Below are 21,772 nucleotides of genomic sequence, written 5' to 3'. Positions count from 1 at the left end.
GGAGCAGCGCTGTCTTCTCCTGAGCAGACGTGCACTTATGAATCAGCGGCGCGATATTCATCCTCCACACATATAGACCATACAGACCTATAGGGTCCCATCTATATCTGAGAGTGAGGAGTCCTGGAGGAGGAAGGTGTTGTCTTTTTACTTAAAGGAGCATCTTCAACTGATGATGACCTCCTGTTATTTGAACACTAGTTTCTCTGAGGGACAAATGTATCTCCCTCTCTCTCTGTCCCTCTCTTTCCCCCTTTCTCCCTCTCTGTGTGCGCGCGTGTGTGTCTGTGTGTGCGTGTGTGTGTGTGTGTGTGTGTGTGTGTGTGTGTCTAAGGGGGGGGGCTTGAAAATGAAAAGACAAGTGGGTAAATCAATCTGTGCATTAACAGTGTCAGGTGCATTCACACACAGTAGGAGTCAGGTCCACAGGAACACAAGAGAGTTGGTCTATTTGTGTTATTATTGAAAATCAAATTACATTTGTTTAGCTGAGATGAGCCAAGTAATGTGCCTCAGGCAGTAAAATGCCTTCTATATTACAGTGGTGAATTGATTTTTGGAAGCTTGAAATGTTTTTGTGTAATTTTCTGTCCATGTAGTCTGGTATTGTGTTGCAGTTATATGACAGCCAATTAATTTATTTTATTTGTTGTTTTGCAAAGTAAAATGATTCAGACTGAGGGATAGATAGATAGATAGATGGATAGACATATAGATAGATAGAAAGACGGATAGACATACAGACAGACAGACATACAGACAGCCAGACAGACAGATAGTTAGATAGATAGATAGATAGATAGATGGACAGACAGATAGATAGATAGATAGATAGATAGATAGATAGATAGATAGATAGATAGATAGATAGATAGATAGATAGATAGATAGATAGATAGATAGATGGACAGACAGATAGATAGATAGATAGATAGATAGATAGATAGATAGATAGATAGATAGATAGATAGATAGATAGATAGATAGATGGATAGACAGATAGATAGAAAGACGGATAGACAGACAGACAGACAGATAGATGGATACATAGATACATAGATAGGCGGACAAGTGGGTGTATGCAGTGGGGAGATTTCAGCACGCTGGACAGCTCCCTCCGCCTGAAAGCCACCGTCAGTGAGGCGTCATCTTCAAACACTTGTGACATCACACACACTGTCACACAACACGTGACGTGTATTTACATCAGTTGTGTTTTAGATACACTTTCGGGCTTTAGGCCTGTAGTGTCGTATATGAGCACGTGCAGGGAGGATGAAATGTGCCGAAATTATATGCTACACTCGTGTGTTTGTATTTCAAAGGAAGCGTATCATAATTCTAATGTGACATTTTAGTTCAGTTCAGTTTTATTTCAATTGATGCTCGAGCCTTTATTCTTGTTTTCTAACGGTTTCCATTTTTTCCCACAGCCCCCTGGTGGACAGTTGAAGGCGTGTGCTTTTAGTTTTATAAGGCCGCTGCAAAGATATTCAGCATCCTGCTCCGTCTGGAGCCAAGTACAGTGTGCAATCTATATTCTATAGGTACAATATCAGGAGGACCCTCAGAATCTTATATTGTCAATGAAAAACACATTTTGGGACTCAGGACATGAGGACATTTCGATGCCATGGAGAAGACAGTGTTTACTGAGGAATTTTGATTAATTATTTATCACTTTTTATTTTCAAAAGTTATATTGTTGGTAGTATTTTAAGTTTTGGTGACATTTGATATTTCCTTTAGTTATATGCAAAGTTTATTAAAAACATTTTCCCCAGCAGCCAATGGCACCAAAACTGCCCTCAAAAAATAAATGTACTATGTCAGGGTCTACAGCTACATTTTATAGGTGAAAACAAGAAAACCCCGTAACAAGGAGAAGCTCTGAGGTATAAACACGCCCTTACGGGGTTGAGACGCTTTGTTTGGAGAACAAGGAAACTGTTCTTTTCGGCAACATGTGCAAGTAATTGCGCCAAGCTACTGCACAGAGCTGAGAGAGGGGAGGGGTGAGGGGTTCGGTGTGCATCAGGCCCCATGAGGAGACACCGGTCTGATGCTCCTCTTCTGTGCGCAGAGATAGTTGATTTGTAGGCACCCATTATTCTCGTTGTGCCCGCCAGGAGGGCCCCGGGGTAAAAAGGGGCTGATGGGGCGCTGCAGGAGCCGAGGAACAGCTGACGCATGTGCGCGACTAAACAGGGTTCGTTTTCTTTCTCTCTGTGTGTGTGTGTGTGTGTGTGTGTGTGTGTGTGTGTGTGTGTGTGTGTGTGTGTGTGAGAGAGAGAGAGAGAGAGAGAGAGATGTGGCTTGTGATATGATGTTGGAGCGCCCCCTAGCTCATCGCTCCACTGTCCCCTTTGTTCCACACTTTTGTGAATGGTGCACAAGAGCCGCTTCCATTCACATCTGAACTGCTTCTTGTAAAAAAAATGTTTTGTAATAATCTGACTGAGGTGAATCGCCAATACGTTCCTCCACAAAACAACAGCATCTGTGAGGACTTGTAAGCGTAAAACACCATCGGATGCAACACAAGTCCCTCAAGTTTTCTTCTTTTACTTTTCTTCCCAAAAAACTTCTCCTATCCGATTAAAACCTCGCTAAAATTACACTCCACCCTCCCATGCCAGCGCGCACATATTCATCTGCATGTTCACCCCAAAAAGGACTCTTACTTTGAAAAGTGAAGGAGAGAGGGAGAAGGGGGGGGGGGGGGGGGGGCATTTCCTGAGGGTTACTTACTTATTTACTTTTTTTCTGAGGGAGGGGGTGGAGGAGGGTGGACTGTAGCATTGAATCAGTTACAGGTCGCTGTAGCCGGAGCGCAGTTGCGAGGGCGGTCGTGGATGTGGACAGAGGGTCCGACGCGCATATGCTCTCACAGCGCAGGATCTCTGAGGATTACAGAAACCGCTGAAAGGACCCTCACTGCGCCTTTTGGAGCCACCAATTCACTGTGGATATACTGACACGAGAGGAATATAAAGAGGGGATTACTTAAAGGTAATTAAAAGGTTGTGTTGGAATCCAAAAGGATGACTGAAACATTTTTCAGTCGTTTTTTTTTTAATTTGGGGGCTTTGTTTAAACGCGGGGAGTCTGATGGGATTATTTCATTTATGGTCTAGTGGGAGTTCAGTTGCAGCCCTAATTAGTTTTATCAATGATCAGAGTATCCTCCACCCTTTTCATACATACAGGTCTGGAAAAGTTTCTTAAAAAGTTGCACTCACCAAAATAGTTGTAGCACCCTGTGAGTTGTATGCAACTTTAGCAAGAGGGCAATGCATTTTCTTTTAGATAAGATGTCTGTCCCCCGTGAGCCATATGGTCCCCCCGCTGGACGCCGAGCGAAGACATGTCCCAGACTCTGCTGGAATAAAAGCGCTACGTTTCGGCCTCACAGCTGGAGGTGTCACCTCCAAGACTGAAGGCACCATTGTGGGATGCTCTCCGTGGCGATTTAATGGGAAACACATTGGAAACTTGTGAATCGCACTGTTTTCTCGTCTCTCCGTGGAATGCAAGGAATTAAAATTGAGAATCGGCACCGGAGGCATTGGAATGAGTCTGTCCGAGCTGCAGCTGAGTGGATTCAAGTGGTGGGGGGGAAGAAGAGTTTTCTGGAGCCACGACGCATTCTTCATTAACCACCGAACCCCCCTGCTGGGATATTGCGCTGGAATATAAAAATAGTTTTACTATCCTCAAATATTTTTGAAGAAAAGATCTTCAAAACGTTTTTGTATTGCATTGATGCTTACTGCTCAATGATGCTTTACAGAAAGATTCCACAACAATTCGCCTGGAAATCAACCCTTTGACCACCCGTGGAGGGCACACAGGTCTTGTCAGCTGCTGCTCAGATGTTTGCGGCCCGGCAGAGCCGTGCATCAAGCCACATTTGTTGAGAGGCTTGATGGGAGAGCGAGGGAATAAAAGAAAAGGACGACGTGCAAACAGCCCGAACTGCAACCGGCTCAGATAGATTTACGCGCAGCGGCTGGGGGATCTTCTCCAAGCCAAGGCAAAAGAAAAAAACATTTTTGATTATTGAGTGTGCACAAACACGTCAAAATGGATTGGGCATTCTGTCAGCCGATTCCCACGCAAATATATAGTTTTGTGTGAAGTGGGTCCTCTAATTATAGTTATAACAAACCCAGGTTGACCACGGATACTCCAGCGCGTCTTGGTGCAGCCAGAGCGGACAGCCACGGGAAACTGCGCGGGCCAGGCTCTGTTGTTTTGTGGAGAAACTGTAGATACAGACTCTCCACACAGACAAAACATCTAACCAAGAGTTACAGATTTAACATACAAGTCTTTTCACTCAAGTGATCCGTGCAATGGAGCTGACTTGTGAAGTGATTTTTTCTAAAAAAAAAATAGGAACAGACGTGGTTTGTAGAGGGCTGTCCTCTGCAGAAACTGTGTGACAAAATTAAACAAAAACTATCTGATGTGTGTGATGGGTTATGAGGAGTCTGCACTAAACTTTAGAATGTCTTAATTAGGCCTCCTTTCGAGGTGTGGTTGACCCAGCAACAAAAAAAAGAAAAAACCGGACTGTCAAATTGTCCTTTTGTGTAAAATCCCAAATTTTACAAGTCAAGGGCGTGACTTGTAAAATTTTGGATTTTAAAAGTGATTTTTTTTTTAAACTTCGGAAAAGTGAGCGGGCAACCTAGAGATGATATCCGAGAAGGTTCAATGCCCTCATAAAGTGGACTGTGTCGCCCTCTACCGACAGTCCTCATGCTCCAGCAGGCGCGCAGCAGCCAGAGTAGTGGATCCTGTCTTCCCCATCCTGTTAAAATAACCTCAATGGAGTCTTCCGACGCAGGGGAATCAGTGGTTCTGTTGTCGAGACCCTCATCATACTGAAAAACAGTTAATGTAATCCCCTGACAGATCTCAGACCGGTGCCTTTTCAGCACTTACATGATGTGGGAGACCACAAGCCATTAGAGCTGAAGTTAAATTCTCCAGATCCATCCATAAGACTGTGGGATTTTTAGCCTGAGCCAGTGAAACTACTCACATGTTGGGGCTTGACAGGACATTCAATAGTCAATAAGACATATATTTATTGATTTAACAGCAATGTTGTCAGAGGTGACAATGATTTCATATCAGAAATAATCAAAAACAGTGTTTATCTGTTTTTTTTTTTACTAAATATCAAAATGTTCTGTCATTATAGGCCAGATCATCCATAATCATGGATGGGGTGAAGGTGTATGTCGTCTGTTTGGGTATTTCGGTGCTTCTTGTTGCAGGTAAGTTAAATACTCATGTATGTAAAATTCAGTTTTTAAATCCTTACACTTTTACAGCATGTAATGTTTTCAAATTCTCCTCCAGTCACTAGCGGACTGTCGCCACCAACCATTGTGTCCAATGAGGAGGAGTTCATCCTGCAGCCTAACTCTGTGTTCAACATCAGCTGCACAGGCAAAAGAAACGTTGTCTGGGCCGAACCCCTGCCGGCAAACACTTTTGTTTATCCAGGATACTACACTGCCACGCTCTTCATTTACAATGCCACAGTAGAAAACACCGGCTACTACATGTGTGTATATGAAAGCCAGGAGGGCAAAGTGGAGAGCGAGCCAGGAGAAGACAATGAGGCAGGAATATATGTCTTTGTGCCAGGTGAATATGAATTTTTACAATTTTTTTCATGCAGCCAAATGGAGAGAAAACTTGCAGTATGAAAGCTTGAAATACTTTTTGCACATCTGCACTGTGGCCACATGTTATGACTATATACCAAATACCAAATAATCATGGTCAGATAAATAACTTGGCAATATCAAATACATTGCATTGTCTAATGCAGAGTAAAGCTCTAGTACCAAAACATGTAAGTGTATTAAGCAATGGTATGTTTTGAACTTTCATTTCTATGAAGACTAGTGCTTGTTTCTTAAACAAAAATTCAAGATATATAACTTTAAAAGAAAAGATGTTTAAATCAGCCAATTTGCCTCAGAAGAAAATATGTAATAGCTTTGAAATTAAGTATAAAAATAAGTATACAAAGGATCTTTTCAAACCCAGTCCAATTACCAACTCTAACAAAATGTTCTCTCCTTGCACAACCTAGATCCCCAGGCCCCATTTGTTCCAGAGACCCCAGAAAACGTTGAAGTCCCAATGGACACGACAGGAGTCCCCATCTCCTGCCGCGTGTCTGACCCGTACACAGACGTCATCCTCAGGAGCGTCCCCAGTGGAGAGGAGATGCTCGCCTTCTATGACAACAAGATGGGCTTCTTCGGGAGCCTCGCTCCTGGGCAGTACCAGTGTGAAACCACGGTGAATGGCCAGACAGCCAGAAGTGTAGTTTACACTGTGAGAATTGAGGGTAAGTCATGATGAAGATTGTCTTGTATTCAATGTGTGTGAGAAGATAACTGAGTCTGTATGGATCTGTATGGATCTGTATGGATCTCTGTATGTACTGTAATAATGTGTATTGTCAAAAATGTACAATGAGAAAGAGGCAAGTTACTTTTTAAAAGCACTAAAGTGATCAGATGACATTTCAAAATCTGCACAGCTGGAAACACTCCCTCAGTCTGTTTACCACGAGAAGGCTGCAGGGTGATCTCACTCTATGAGAGGCATGACATTACATCATTAGCACAGTGGGAGATGACTTAACACGCCTGTTTTCACTTTATGTGTGTGTGAGCGAGTAATGACGACCTACTGAGCCACCACTCCATGATAAATGAGCTCATGTGAATCAAGTTGTCACTATCTGGGGACCAGTCATGGTGCTGATAACTGCTCTCTTGATGTCTCTCTGCAGCCCCTGCAGAAATGGAGGATTTCACAGTGGAAGTAAAAGCCAGCGAGGAGAGCGTGAGGGCCGGGCAGCCTTTCAACATCACCTGCATCGCTCCCGCTGGGCTGGGCTTTCAGCAGCAGTGGCTCCATCCCAAAAAGCAGGCAAGAATGCAACTCCTTTCCTCTCTGTGTGTTTTTTTAGAATTTCAATGCAGTCTCCTCTGTGGGTTCATCCGCCCGTCCTCTGTCTGACTGTCTTGCACTATTTCCTCCAAGGCCTTGTCATGTTTCCATGTCATTTCCTTCTCAGCAGCACTGAGCCTTAAATTAGTGAATAATGGTTTTGGAGCGAAACCGAGGAGCAAGTGGAATATAGCTCTGAGAATGTCCCTTAGTGGTTATAAAGTATGTGTTAAGAAAGCAGTAACTGAATGTTGTGTCTTCATTACGAGACACCCAGCCAAACGGCCCCTGCCGCAGTTAACCCCGTGTGAATGGCACTGACGTGGAAGCTCAGCACAAATGGCTTGAGGGAAGGAGGCCTTTCAAAAGAGGACACAGTAAATCCTTTGACCCCGGTGACCTTTAGACTTGTAGGACAGATGTTGTCAGCACAGCTAAACATTTAATGCTTTTGAAGTGTTAGCGACAAGGATCTGAAAGAGTGTAATTTATGTTTGTTTATGTTTATTCTTGGGATTCTTAATCTATAGAACACGTTGTCTGTTTCTGGAATACCTCTAAACCCTTTTCCAGAGACAGTGAGGGTAGGAACGCAGGACTCCCGACTCCTGGTTTTGGTCTTAGCTGCAATTACAGGCTTTTAAAAAGGGCCTGTGATCCTGATTTATCTGCTGTGGCCTCACAAGTGTTTAACCATTTGCCTTCAGCTGCACGTCACACTGACTCTGATACATTAAAAATGTTGCTGTAAAGATGGAAAAACACAGAGTTAAAAAATTCAAATATCATGTTACTAACCCCTTTTTTTACCCTGTCGTGGTGAGTAGGAGCTTTAACCCTGAATGTTCCTCTGTGTGCACAGGCTGTGGGAGCAGTTCAGATGAAAAAGACATTACCTGTGCAGGTCATCTACATCCTCAGTATCCCACAAGCCACTGCTCAGGACAGCGGCACCTACGAGTGCTCCATCACTCACGGAATCAGCGGGGAGGTCAGGGTGAGCAGCGTGGCCGTCACTGTCTTCGGTAAGTGTTTCCCCAAGACATATTTTCTTAGAGATTTCAGCAAAACTGTTAAGATTTAAAAGAAGTCACATCAGTGGGTTAAAGTCACTTACGATTATAGTCACATTTAATCACATTTAATATTCTCATCATCATTCTGGTAAAGTGGTCATGGTTTCACATTTGTTTCACAGATTGTTGCACAAGATTCTTGAAGCCGTGTGTGGAAGTCATTTTCTACTGTCCGACTGTAAAGGTTCATCTCTGCTTTCAACATCACCCACTGTGTTTTATGGGATGACTTCAACAGATGTGTTTGTGCGTGTGTGTGTCAGGCCTTAGTTTCACCTCAACCATCCCTGTCACTCTGCCTTCATCAGAATCAGAATACCTTTATTGTCCCACAAACGGGGACATTTCTTTGTCACAGGAGCAGGACAGTAGTGTTTTAAAAACAATAACAATAGTGAAATATAAATAAGATAAATTTAAAGCTAAGAAAATAGAATAGAAAGAATATACTCCTGTATACATATGAACATATTCAGTGTGCAATAAGTTTACAGAAAGACAGTGTGGCAGTGTATTTACTAGTGATAATAAATAATAAATATGGGTATTTATAAAAATTGCTCTCTCCCACCACCTGCACTGAGTCAAGAGGGCATCCCAGGATGGAGCTTGCCTTCTTGATGAGTTTATCAAGTCTCTTCCTGTCTGCTGCCGAGATGCTGCTGTTCCAGCAGACTACACCATAGAAAATGGCTTATGCCACCACAGAGTCATAGAAAGAAGTCAGGCGTGCACCCTGCACGCCAAAGGACCTGAGCTTCCTCAGCAGATGCAGTCTGCTCTGACCTTTTTTAAATGTTGCTGTGTGATCAGTCCAGTTTATTGTTCATGTGAACACCCAGGTACTTGTAAGATGTCACCATCTCAATGTCCGTTCCCTGGATGTTCACCTGTGTGCAGGGTTGTATGTGCCTGCGGAAATCCACCACCAGCTCTTTGGTTCAGCTGGCACCAGTCTACAAAGTCCTTAATGAGCTCTCTGTAGGCTCTGTCGTCTCGGTCCCTGATGAGGCCGACGACAGCAGAGTCGTCAGAGAACTTTTGTAGATGGCAGTGAGGTGATTGGTGTTGTTCATCTCCCCACTCCTGCTCCTCTACCCCCTATGGATCTACCCACTGAATCTCTTAACTCGTTTTCATCTTTTCTCATTCTCTCTCTTCAGAGGACAATTCTTTTGTGGCTCTGGACCACAGCGGCATTCTGGTGACGGAGTTTGTCAGCCTCTTGGAGGAGACAGAGTTTACTATTCTCATCAATGCCTACCCTGCCCCCAAAGTGATATGGCTGAAAGACGGCAAAGCCTTACCAGGGAACTACTATGTCCTCACCAAAACAAGCCACATCGAAGGGAATCGGTGAGAGGAATGATTTTGATTAGTTTAATTGATTGATTATTGGATGAGATATGTCAGGTCTGATAACACTGAAAAACACTCTCAAGTAATTAACTTAGCCTAGCTTTGTCCAACATAACAAAATCCACCAATCTGACCCTCAATAATTCACAATTTATACATTGTTTGTTGAATCCATTCAGAAACAGAAGTAGGAAAATGACTTTTTTCCTACAGTTTACAGGAAGTTATTTGCCATACTACTTGGGCCTGTAAAAGTCTGTCACACAACCCACTATAAAACCACAACATATGGATTTTATATTTTCATATCAAATAAATGAAATTTCAGTAAGAACTGTAGGCGTATTTTGTTTCCTCTGGACACAGTCATGCCAGCTGTTTCCCTCTGCTCACAGTCTTTAAGCTAAGCTAACCGGCTGCCATCTGTAGATTCACATTTAGTGCACAGATGTTAGCGTCTCATCAATCTTATAATTTCTTGCGTGAAATTCTTAACATATTGTCATATTTGTTGTTAGTATTGTTAGTAAGTGACTAGATAATTTTTAAAAAAAAGAATAAAGACAGGGCAGGTGCCCTTCTGGAGCCAATCAGATATTAGTGAGGGCCAGTGCCCCCCTGGTCATGCTTCTGGATACGCCCTTGTTGAATAAGAGTATTTTCCAAAATGTTAAATATTAATCGAAATAATAAAATATTTGGAATTTCTTGTCTCACAGGTATCAAAGCATTCTGACATTACGACAGCCTCTTGAGAAAGACAACGGCAACTATACCATCACAGTGCTGAGTGGCTCTCGCACTGCACAGTTCTCCTTTACCCTCAAAGTGAAAGGTAAGATAGACAGATCCATAAAAAGACAGATAGATAGATAGTGGAATGATGCTCTATGACTGAGCCATGTACATATGATTCTTTCAGCTCCAACTGCCATGATGTTCCCTCCATCCTCCGCCCCTGTGCTGCTGCCACAGAGAGATGAGATGGTGGTGCTTCTCCACACTCCTTTCACCTTGACCTGCCGTGGTGAGGCAAAGCTGGTCTGGGAGACGCCACTCCATGTGCTGGAGCTATCGCAGGAGGACAACAGCGGCCTGTTCGTATCCACCATCACTGTGGATGTTGCCACTGCAGTGCACACTGGCTACTACACGTGCTTCTACAGTGGAAACACGACTGAGGACATGGAGGACAGTAGCATTTATATCTATGTCCCAGGTATGTAGTCCACAGCAGATTTGTTTTTGTCTGCTTTTATAACTTTATTTTGTTATCTAGTCTCAGAGCTGTATTTTATTTTGCTCAGATCCAGATGTTCCCTTTGTGCCATCACCGGTGCCCTTTGGTAACCACGTCCTGTCCGACCATGAGGAGATGGAGATCCAGTGCCGAGTGTCTGATCCCACTGCTAACGTGACCCTGGTTAATGTTGATACCCAGCAGCCTGTGCCTAGTGTTTATGACAGCAAGAGGGGCGCTTTGGGGGTATTCACTGCTGGAACGTACATTTGTAAGGCCCTCATAAATGGAGAGGAACACTACAGTGGGGAGTACATCGTCCACGGCTGGACAGGTGTGTGTTCACTTGATTGTGTCAGTAGTATGTTTGCAACGTTGCTCAAAGTAGACACTATTCAAACCTGATCTGTCCGCTCAGTTTTTCTTCATTTGATTTCTACCCTGACACCCATGTTAACCTTGTTGTCATATCTCAGGTGGTGTCTCGCTACATGTTGAGCTGACAGCCAAGCGGACTGCTCTGCTGGTGGGAGAAACCATCGCAGTCACCTGTCTGGCTCGGGGATCAGAGATTCTGGAAGATCACTGGAAATACCCTGGCAAACTGGTGAGGCTACAAGTCATCTGCAGCATAAAAAGATTAACTCAAACTGATGCTTTAGTTTTATTCCCTCTGTTAAATCTAAGTTTCTGGTCGCTGGAAACTCAAAGTACCTGTTATCCCTTGTCCCTTGACAGGCTAATCGTGGTACAAAAACCGTGCATGAAAACAAGAGGGATCAGGAGATCCTTTACACCCTGACGATCCCGCAGGCTACGACCAAAGACAGCGGCATCTATTCTTGCTCCATCACTGATATTATTAGTAATGAGAGCCAGACAAAGCAACTCGCTATTAGAGTTTTTGGTATGAAAGCTGTATTTTATATCTTAAAATAAAAAGCTTTAGGCATCATTCTATAAATTCTTATTTTTTCATGTAGCACCAAACAATTCCTGATTCTCTGTCGGCCTCTCTTCTTTCCCTTCTCTAACAGGAAGTGAGTTCATGTCCATCAAGCCACACTTTGAAGACTATGAGTCAGCAGAGTTGGATGAGGTCCGGGACTTCAAGGCCGAAATCAACTCCTTCCCTACTGCTCACGTCACGTGGCTCAAAGATGGAGTCCCACTCAGCGACGTGACGGCAGAGATCTCCACCAGCCTGCGGCAGCTCAGCGAGACCAGGTGAGGCGTTCAGCGTACACACTAATGACAGCAGAGCTAATGACAAGCTGAAAGTTACATTCCCTCACGCTGCTGGGCCTGTCATTATGGTTTAGTGCGAGGTGAACTCGTATGGCTTTGTGGTTATTGCAGTTTCTGCTTTTATTGTTCTGTGCAGCTACATGAGCATTCTCACCCTGATCCGCGCCAAAGAGGAGGACAGCGGGAACTACACGATGCGAGTGGAGAATGGAAACCAAAGTCAGGACGTTAGCTTGATCCTGGAGGTCAAAGGTCAGGAAGCCCCAAGCCCTTCATGATTTTTATTTCCCTGGATATTGATCTCACAACCTTTAGTTCCCAGCTTTTTTGTCTTATACTTACACACACACTCTGTTGGACTATGTTACAGTGCCTGCAGTCATTGTTGAGCTGATGGACATCCACCATGGCTCAGCCACAGGCCAGTCTGTGGTGTGTATCACTCGAGGGCAGCCCACTCCTGTGGTGGAGTGGTTCATCTGCAAGAACATCAAACAGTAAGTTCAGTCTTCTTCAGTACATCGTTGACCATCTTCTATATTTCTCAGTCTACGTACATGTGGTCCCTTCACACTTTACTTACTATACTATACTCAAAAACCTTAAACCTCCCAATTCAATAAAACATGATTGGCTATGGGACACACACCAGGGCCTTCCTGAGAGGAATGGTGTACTGTGATAATGTCCGAAAATATCCTGGGATCCTGCGATCCACTACTACAATTTTAAAGAAAGATAAACCTAAAGAAGGCAATACTCTTTGCTAGGAAAATGTACAGTGCAGCAAGGAAGAGGAAAACTGTGAATATACAGGTTTAAAACCAAATTTGACCAGAAAGCTGCTGATGATGTGTCCCTAACTTCCACTGCATCTGCTCTGTCTAGTTCGGAAGACTTTCGAAAGTAAAAGTGATATTCACCATTTCATCCTATTTTTTCTTTAAAATTGATTACACATCTCTTTTCCGCTCTTCCCATGCAGTTGTGCCAATGACTCGTCCTCCTGGGTTCCGCTTTCTACCAACTCCACTAAGATCACGGTGGACTCCCACATAGACGAAGACAACAACCTGGAGAGCCAGGTCATGTTTGGTCACCTGGAGAACACGCTGGCAGTGCGCTGCCTGGCCAAGAACGAAATGGCTGCCGTCAGCAGGGAGGTCAAACTGGTTTCCAACGGTGAGAATGAACGCACATTTTATCACATTTGCTCTTAAGTAACTCTCCTTTTTTAAAACCCAGCTTTGAATTGACATTTGATGTTGTTGTTTCCACCTTGTTTCCTCTTATTTTCTTCCGTTTGTGACACTCGGGGTGCGACAGGCTGTGTTAGTTAGTGCTGTCGGTGTTGAAGCAGCTGTCAGATGAGTTTGTGGGGAGACAGCTGATAGGGGCTCAGAGGAAGGCACTCTCATTCTGAGAGTTAAGACAGCTAAGCCAGACAGTGTTGGGCCATTTGGTCCTTCCAGATGAGTTTCACCTCCCCCAAAACCCTTATGCTCAATTCCCCTGTTCTAGTGCCTGGTCTCACCCCCCCTCCTCTGCTTTGTCTCTCCAGCACATGTTTTGGATTTAGTAATCTGGACACCTCAGGGATTTTATCGCCTTTCTTAAGCAACACATAGAACATATTTATACTGCACTTCATCTAACATGTGTGACCCCTGGCTCTCCTCCTGAACAGGCCCTCACCCTGAGCTGACTGTAGCTGCTGCTGTGCTGGTGCTCCTGGTCATTGTCATCATCTCACTCATTGTCTTGGTTATTATCTGGAAACAGGTACTGCTGCCATCATTCAGCATTTACTCTCACCTTTCGTGTGCTCACCCATTCACTCACCCATTGCTTTTGTTTCAGCATTCATGTTAAAGTTTAAAAGGCCCAACATGTGATTTTAACACTTTATTCTATATCTATGTCTTCTAAGTTAAGAAATAAAATTACATTTCTAGGTGGTTTTACAAGTTACAGTTAAAAACTACTGAGTATGGTCTAGAAAGCCAAAGTGAGCACCCATAAGCAAGTGCAAGGTTAATTAACCTGCTCTTCATATGCCCTCTGTCTTCCAGAAACCTCGATATGAGATCCGTTGGAGGGTCATAGAGTCTGTGAGTCCAGATGGCCACGAGTACATTTACGTGGATCCCATGCAGCTTCCCTACGACTCCAGATGGGAGTTCCCCCGCGACAGACTTGTGCTCGGTGAGCTGACTGTCATTCTCAGTGTGCTAACTCTGCAGTCTGGTTCTGGAGGCTCTGCAGCCTCCCTGTAGTGATGTTCCGGTAAGGACGTCTCCCTCTGTCTTTGAAGTGAGGCTGTGATAAACTGGCTTGGGCAGTAAAGGGGTTTGCTGGCTTTGAGATTGGTTTGACCCAGCGATCAAAGGGACATCGAGCCATTGAAGGAGTCACAGATGGGGAAGCAGAGGCATCCAAAGAGCAAACGTGTGTGTGTGCATACCTGTGTTTGTGCAGGTCCTTTGTGTTTCCTCCTTGATAACTGATCCTGTGTCTTCTTGTCTTTCTCAGGTCGTATCCTGGGTTCTGGAGCCTTTGGGAAGGTAGTGGAGGGCACTGCCTACGGACTCAGCCGCTCCCAACCTGTCATGAAGGTGGCAGTGAAGATGCTGAAACGTGAGTTTGAAACCCCCTGATATAACATGACACAAAGCCTCATACAAAGGAAAGACATTAAGATACATTAATACACTAATAGATTGATTCATCTATTAGTGCATTATACCTGTTAACTAATTAAATGCTAAAATTGAACAGAAAAATGAAATATGTATGTGTAGCAGCATGTCCCCTGACAATTGATTTTAGTAGGAGCAACAATGGTTAAAAAAAATGTCAATACTAAAGATTCAACAGGTCAAATTAGGTCTTTACAACAACATCTAATCGTAGGATTCAGATGGAGGTTTTGTCTGAGTGTGTTGTTTGGCTTGTTGGCGGTTTGAATGCATGTGATGGTAGTCATGGTCACTATATCTTCTTCCAGCCACAGCACGCTCCAGTGAGAAACAAGCCCTGATGTCTGAACTGAAGATTATGACTCATCTCGGACCTCATCTCAACATTGTTAACCTCCTGGGAGCATGCACCAAGTCAGGTGAATAATAAACACACACATACAACACAACACGCACTGGGGACAAAAAGATGGAAACTCTTTCATATAGGTAAATACTGTACAGCGTAATAACAGCTCACATCAACCAGACTTGCCTTTCCTTTGCAATTTAGTCACCACTTTACAAAGACACATACAATACCGCCCACATCCACGCTGCCAAACACACACACACACACACACACACACACACACACACACTGATTTAGATTTGGTAGTTTAACTCATTTAGAGCTCCACCAAAAAAAGATTGACAGCCTCGTCCCAGCTCTCGGTGGGTGTGGTATTTTAATAGCCTTTTTATGGGGAAGTGGAGGCTTGCCCTCTTGACTGTGCTTTTAGCCTTTACGAGTCCCTGATAAGATTAGCCTGCAGACTGACGCCGATGCACGACTTTGCTGTGTCGTTCCCAGGCCCCATCTACATCATCACAGAGTACTGCTTCTACGGGGACCTGGTCAACTACCTGCACAAGAACAGAGAGAGCTTCATGAGCCTGAACCCAGAGAAAAGTAAAAAAGAGCTGGACATCTTCGGGATCAACCCTGCAGATGAGAGCAGCAGGAGGTAACGCATATATACGTTTCATGGCTTTCATGGTCATACATGCATTTACAGTTCAAATCCTGAATTAGACACACAAATGGAAATGTTATGGATTGGACAAAAAGATACACATTTATATCCATATCTCTACACCAAAACTCTTCCCCTGTTCCTCCCAAAGACCAGAGCCACTGACAACAATTTGTGCAGTTGTCTCACACTAACACACACTCTCCCCTCTCCCTAACCGTAACCGTATCGCCATTTTCTCCACACTTAAGGAGATCGTCTGGCGTCTTCACCAAATCAAATTGCAGTCTGAAGTGGTTTCAGCTTACAAGCTAATTGTATTACACTGGAGATTGCTGTTAATTCTGTCCGCCCAGACGTTCCTGGTGAATCACCCCCCACCAAGGCTCATCTGTGTTGATGGATGACTCACAGTGACCACACCTCAAACTGACCATAACATGACTTATTCCTGGCTACTGTGTTAGCCTCAACCACATCTTCATCTCAACCTCAGCCATAGGGAGTGGGATGATTTAGGGACACAGACACACACACACAGACACACACACACACACACACACACACACACACACACACACGTATTGACAAACCCAGTACACACAAGGACTGAATAAAAACATGCATTATCACAATGGATGTATGGTTCAGTATCCCCATGACCTGTCCTGGCCTCATCCCTTAAAAGCCTTCCTCTCTTGTGTTTGCAGTTATGTGATCCTGTCCTTCGAGAGCAAAGGAGACTACATGGACATGAAGCAAGGGGACAACACTCAGTACGTGCCCATGCTGGAGATGAGCAATGCCCCCAAATACTCAGACATCCAGACATCCAACTACGACCACCCACCCTCGCAGAAAGACTCCAGTGGTAGGCACTGCAGCTCTTTTCTCTCCTCTCTCCTCCCTCTCTGAGTTACTGCTGTGTCCTCTCACGGCTTCAGTGTTATGTTTGAGTCAGTGTCGGTTGAGGGGATACACCCTTGTCAGAATTTAGGACTGGCACAGCCCTGTAATTACATTGAGAGGATAATTGCAGCACATGCATAATAATGCCCAGTTTCTCCTTGCCATTAGTAAAAGCCAGGTTTGAGCAGCCAGCGCTATATTTACCATTCATAATGAACATACATGTACTGCTTATGTACCACCTCATGGTGTTTACTTTGTGTGTGTGTTATCCAAATTAGAGGGTGACATGGACAACCTGTTGTCGGACGACATGAACGAGGGCCTCACCACCACCGACCTGCTCAGCTTCACATACCAGGTGGCTAAAGGCATGGAGTTCCTGGCTTCCAAAAACGTATGTTTGTATAAAAATCATTTTTCTTTTTTTTCCCAGCAATGTTTTTGTTTTGCTTTGGTGTGCACACTACATGAAGACTCACACCCCCCTGCTTCCCACTGCACTGAGGGACTGTGTTCTATATGATGACAGCTGTGCTGGCCGAAGTGGGGGGACACCCAAGGAAACCAGTGGTTGTGTGATAAGCAGTTCTGTCAAGACTGCTGAGCCCACTGAGGAGCGAGGCCAGGGACTGAATATAGCAGCAGCACAGCCAGGGCTAGAATTACCAGGCAGGCACACACTGCAGCCCAAAGCCATTCATTCAGCTTCATAGTTATTATCCCTAAATATCCAGTGGTCAAAGCCATCCTTCCAACTGGCATGTTTACACAAAGACCACGCTTTATAAAGCAATATGAAACGGTATTAAAAATGAACTCTGGAATGAAATATACAGAAATAGACGCAGTCAGTAGCTGTGGGCGCAGAATGTTGGAAATGGATGCAACAATTGTGCATTTAATGCCACGACCTACTAATCACTTTTGCCTACTTGCTCTTTTTGTGCAGTGTGTGCATCGAGACCTCGCAGCCAGGAATGTCCTCCTCTCTCAGGGCAAGATTGTGAAGATCTGTGACTTCGGACTGGCCAGAGACATCATGCATGACAACAACTATGTCTCCAAAGGCAGCGTAAGTCTCCATTCAAACAGTACTCCATAACTAACATGTAGTTTCAGAGCATTTGTAACTAAGATTAAACATTTCCTCTCTGTCATCACAGACTTTTCTGCCTGTGAAGTGGATGGCACCAGAGAGTATTTTTGACAATCTCTACACGACCCTCAGCGATGTTTGGTCCTACGGCATCCTCCTCTGGGAGATATTCTCCTTAGGTGAGCACATACCTCGAAGCTAAGGGCCAACAGTCCCCTTAAATTCAATCAAGCTGCTCCAAATTGCAAAGACTCATTTGTTACCTTAATGTGCCGGATTTTTTTGAATATTATTTTTCATTAAGATCCATGAATTATTCCTGGAAAATGGTAAAAAATGTTGAAAAACATCCTCTATCGCAATGGTATGGATCCACCCCCTGATCCAGATCTGCACCAAAATGGAATGGGTTATTTCCTGACCCATACCACATCCTTCCACCAAGTTTCGTGGAAATCCGTCATGTAGTTTTTGGATAAACCAATTAACAAAGAAAAATAGGAGACTGGTGTTCTGTGGTAACGTCCTCTTGTGCTTATGTTTTGGTCTGCAGGTGGCACCCCATACCCAGGGATGGTCGTGGATTCAAGCTTCTACAACAAGATCAAGAGTGGATACAGGATGTCCAAGCCTGAGCATGCGCCTAATGACGTGTAGGTGATCACTCACTTGAAGACTTTCCCGTTTGCTGACATAAAGATTCCCACATATACTGTCAGATGAGGAATGTTGAAAACTCAGAACAGGTTGTTTCTGAGCTGGTGATATACAGTGGCTGACATGAGTCATGGCTAAATTACAAGGTGCAGAATTTGTTGTGCTGCTCTCCATGGTGATGGTTTTTCTTGCTTTTGCAGGTATGAAATGATGATGAAGTGCTGGAACAGCGAGCCAGAGAAGAGGCCTTCTTTCTTGGGTCTGAGTGATACTGTAGGGTCCTTGCTGCCCTCCAGCTACAAGCGGGTAAGTGTCCCTTTGACCTCTCACACTTTCAGACCACTTTGGATTGTGAACACCTGCTTTCTAATTTACCACCTCTCATTCTTGACCTCTGCACAAACCTCTCTTTTTACATTTTTCTGGCTGATATTTAAAACGCCCTCTCTCCTGCTTTTGTTGCTATGTTGACTAGCAAAGTAGATTTTTCATTTTAATTTGAATGCATGCAAGTAGCACACTGTTCATTTAAACCCCCCCATTCACTTCTCCTGAGAGTGCTTAGGTGTTTTTCTGCTGCAGGCTCTCTACGTTTCTGTAAAAAAACAGACCTACCAGTGATTAGAGTGCGAATGCAGCAGCTGGGTTTCAGAGTGGCTGGGTCTGGGTAATGACGCAGATCCAGTTCTCGCTTCCACCACCCAACCTTAATTACCCCATTAAACTCCACGGCACACATGGCACATCAAAACAGCGTTACCTCTGCCTCCTCAACACTGCTTTAACGGTCGTGGGGGGGCAAAGAAAGAACCAGCTCTTGTTTTAGCACCTCTGGTTAGGATGGGATGTGTGATTTCTTTTAGTTTGGATCACACTATCAGCTGGAAACACAACTTGTGATCACACTCAAAATCACAGTTCTCTTGTGGCTGTATTCCTTGCTTTTGTGCTGCAAGACAAATGTGGTGTTGTTACTTATGTCTGTCTATGCTGTGCAGCATTATGAGAGGGTGAACCAGAAGTTCCTGAAGAGTGACCACCCTGCCGTGACTCGAGTGTGCTTGGAGAACGACGACGCCTACATTGGCATCACATACAAGAACCAGGGCAAGCTGAAGGACCGGGAAAGCGGCTTCGACGAGCAGCGGCTGAGCTCCGACAGCGGCTACATTATTCCTCTCCCCGACCTGGACCCTATATCTGATGATGAATATGGAAAGAGGAACAGACACAGGTGAATGGAGACAACATTTACTTCTACCACATTAGAGTGTCTGTATATCACCAGAGATGGCTCTAACCTGTGGTGTTCATGCCCCCTTGCAGCTCTCAGACATCCGAGGAGAGCGCCATCGAGACTGGCTCCAGCAGCTCCACTTTTGCTAAGCGGGAGGGCGAGACCCTGGAGGACATCACGCTGCTGGACGAGATGTGTCTGGACTGTAGTGACCTGGTAGAGGACAGCTTTCTGTGACAACTACCCCGTCTGCAGAGTGTGAGCACCAAGTGGAAGGGGTGTCAGGACCTAAGGTGCTAGAGAAAGACTCAGCCAAAGACTCTGCCATCTACCGTCGAGCCCACGCCATTCCTTCTCCTTGAACAAAACCATATCACTCTCTGGATGAGTCTGTGGGGATCGTGCTGTACGCCCTTTACTTCTCCCTGGACATTGCCCCCTGTTGGGCTGGAGGTGTGAGTGAGTATTGAGGAAATCATGACATCAAGGACTCTAAAGCACCACAGCCACTGAGGCTGTGAGTTGGACATATTGAGATGAAGCAAATAAAAAAGATTGTCTTTTTCATTTGTAGGGCTTTATTTTATCGGGCATTCTCTTAACAGCAACATAAGCAAGAAGGGACAAATCAAATGCATCGGTCAGCAACTCTAAATGAGCAAACACCACAGGATATCATTCATGTGATATGATATATATATATATATATTTAACCACTACAGATGCACTATTTAAACTAGATGAGTCCAAAACTAGCAACAGCAATGGCAGGTAAACTCAGCCCACCATCACCTGCCACAAGAGAAGCACCTGATGCTGGTACAATCAGTAGCAATACTTGGATTTAAAAGCACAAAATCTGGACTATGTGCATTTGTTGTTTATGACCATATAATGTTTTCAGTGGTTAAATATACTTGCATTAATTCAAATTTATTTTTTTACTTCATTTTTATGTATACATGTATTATTTGTGAATACCGAGTAGATATTGACCATAGCTGTTGGAATGGTTATGAAAAAAGGAGCCTTTGAGTTGCATGGATCTTTGGGGAGTCTCACCTTTTTGTCCAAATCCAACCTAACATTCTCAAGCATCATCCCTGATGGGCTTTGAGAAGCAAAGTGTGTTTGTATTGTAAATATCTCCAGAGTTGTTTTATAAGAGAGAATTTTTGGGATAATGCTCAAGAATTTTATATAAGCGCATTTTAAGCTTCTGAACCCTTGTCCACCCCTTTGATGAAATAAAACAACGTTTCCTCATTGAAAACATTTGCCATCATGGACAGCACAGAGTCAAATAGAAAACATTTGTGGATTAGAAACTTTTAAATATGCGTAATTCCTCATGTGTGTAACGTATGAAAGCAATTGAGACAATATAAATATGGAAAGCATAAAATAAAACCCAAAAAAAGAATTTTATCCTAAAGCAGTGTTTTTCCAGCAGGCCATGTCGTCCAGTCTCATATGTTATCTATTGTCTATTAGCAGGTTCTAGTTATACTAAGACACTAGATGAACTAGAGATCCATGTTGATCTGATGTCATACATCAGTTATGTGTAGACTCTTTGTAATCGTCTGTATCTTTCAGCTACTGTACCAGCTATGCCACTGCCACTCTGTTGACTGTGATATAATCTGCAATTGTTGTTGCACATTTTCTTTTTGTCTTTTTTGCTCCATCTTGTTTTGGAAATTAGCCGGGCTGGAAAAACAAAAAGAGTCTGGCTTTGGCTTCAGATGTTTAAAGCGGCGTGGATGTGAATGTTTATGCTGCAGGTGATTGATTTGTTTTTTTGTTGATGGTACAGTATCTGTAATTATAGCTAATCACACCTTGTATGATTCAGTACTATGTCTCATTATTTTACATCATGTACATTCAGATGATTTATATTTCAATAAATGATTTATCATGTAAAAACAATAACACATCCTCTCAGTGGAGGATTTACATGAGCATGACTGTATGGAACATGGGACAATGACCAAATATAAATACGTATTGTACATTTCTGCTCATAAGAATATGACATTTAAAAGACAATGCAGGTAAATAATAATGCACACAAGAATAATGGTAATCATTTTAGATATTTGGTAAAATATCGATATAAATGACACAAGAGCAGAAAAAGAAAAGCCCAGTATATGTGAAAAGTCATATATAAACACACACAGGAACAGTAACATAAAACAGCTATTGATGGAAAAATTTAGTAAAAATACTA

General features: G+C 43.7%; 1 protein-coding gene across 1 annotated transcript; it reads left to right on the top strand.

Annotated features, from left to right (window-relative positions):
• The first annotated feature begins 2,835 nt into the window (after window positions 1-2,835).
• Window positions 2,836-21,471, top strand: pdgfra (platelet-derived growth factor receptor, alpha polypeptide). The gene is made up of 29 exons (XM_020081005.2): window positions 2,836-3,012; window positions 5,216-5,291; window positions 5,377-5,667; window positions 6,122-6,382; window positions 6,833-6,972; window positions 7,856-8,018; window positions 9,233-9,425; window positions 10,148-10,263; window positions 10,351-10,647; window positions 10,736-11,002; window positions 11,145-11,275; window positions 11,407-11,575; window positions 11,706-11,895; window positions 12,053-12,168; window positions 12,287-12,413; window positions 12,902-13,098; window positions 13,604-13,698; window positions 13,989-14,121; window positions 14,449-14,553; window positions 14,924-15,034; window positions 15,469-15,622; window positions 16,342-16,502; window positions 16,822-16,937; window positions 17,493-17,615; window positions 17,707-17,818; window positions 18,193-18,292; window positions 18,497-18,602; window positions 19,295-19,530; window positions 19,623-21,471. The coding sequence occupies exons 2-29, from the start codon at window positions 5,234-5,236 to the stop codon at window positions 19,768-19,770; spliced, it is 4,416 nt and encodes a 1,471-aa protein (XP_019936564.2). The 5' UTR covers window positions 2,836-3,012; window positions 5,216-5,233; the 3' UTR covers window positions 19,771-21,471.
• Window positions 21,472-21,772: the final 301 nt, after the last annotated feature.

Source organism: Paralichthys olivaceus, chromosome 3, assembly GCF_024713975.1.
Source record: "Paralichthys olivaceus isolate ysfri-2021 chromosome 3, ASM2471397v2, whole genome shotgun sequence".
NCBI lineage: Eukaryota > Metazoa > Chordata > Actinopteri > Pleuronectiformes > Paralichthyidae > Paralichthys > Paralichthys olivaceus.
The sequence above is the reverse complement of the archived record's forward strand: the minus strand, read 5'-3'. Positions and strand labels throughout refer to the sequence as shown.

Coding starts and splice junctions, on each gene's coding strand:
- pdgfra (XM_020081005.2), top strand. CDS start 5,234: ATGGATGGGGTGAAGGTGTATGTCGTCTGTTTGGGTATTTCGGTGCTT. Junction 13,099..13,603: donor GGTCAAACTGGTTTCCAACG/GTGAGAATGAAC, acceptor CCTCCTGAACAG/GCCCTCACCCTGAGCTGACT. Junction 14,554..14,923: donor GGCAGTGAAGATGCTGAAAC/GTGAGTTTGAAA, acceptor ATCTTCTTCCAG/CCACAGCACGCTCCAGTGAG.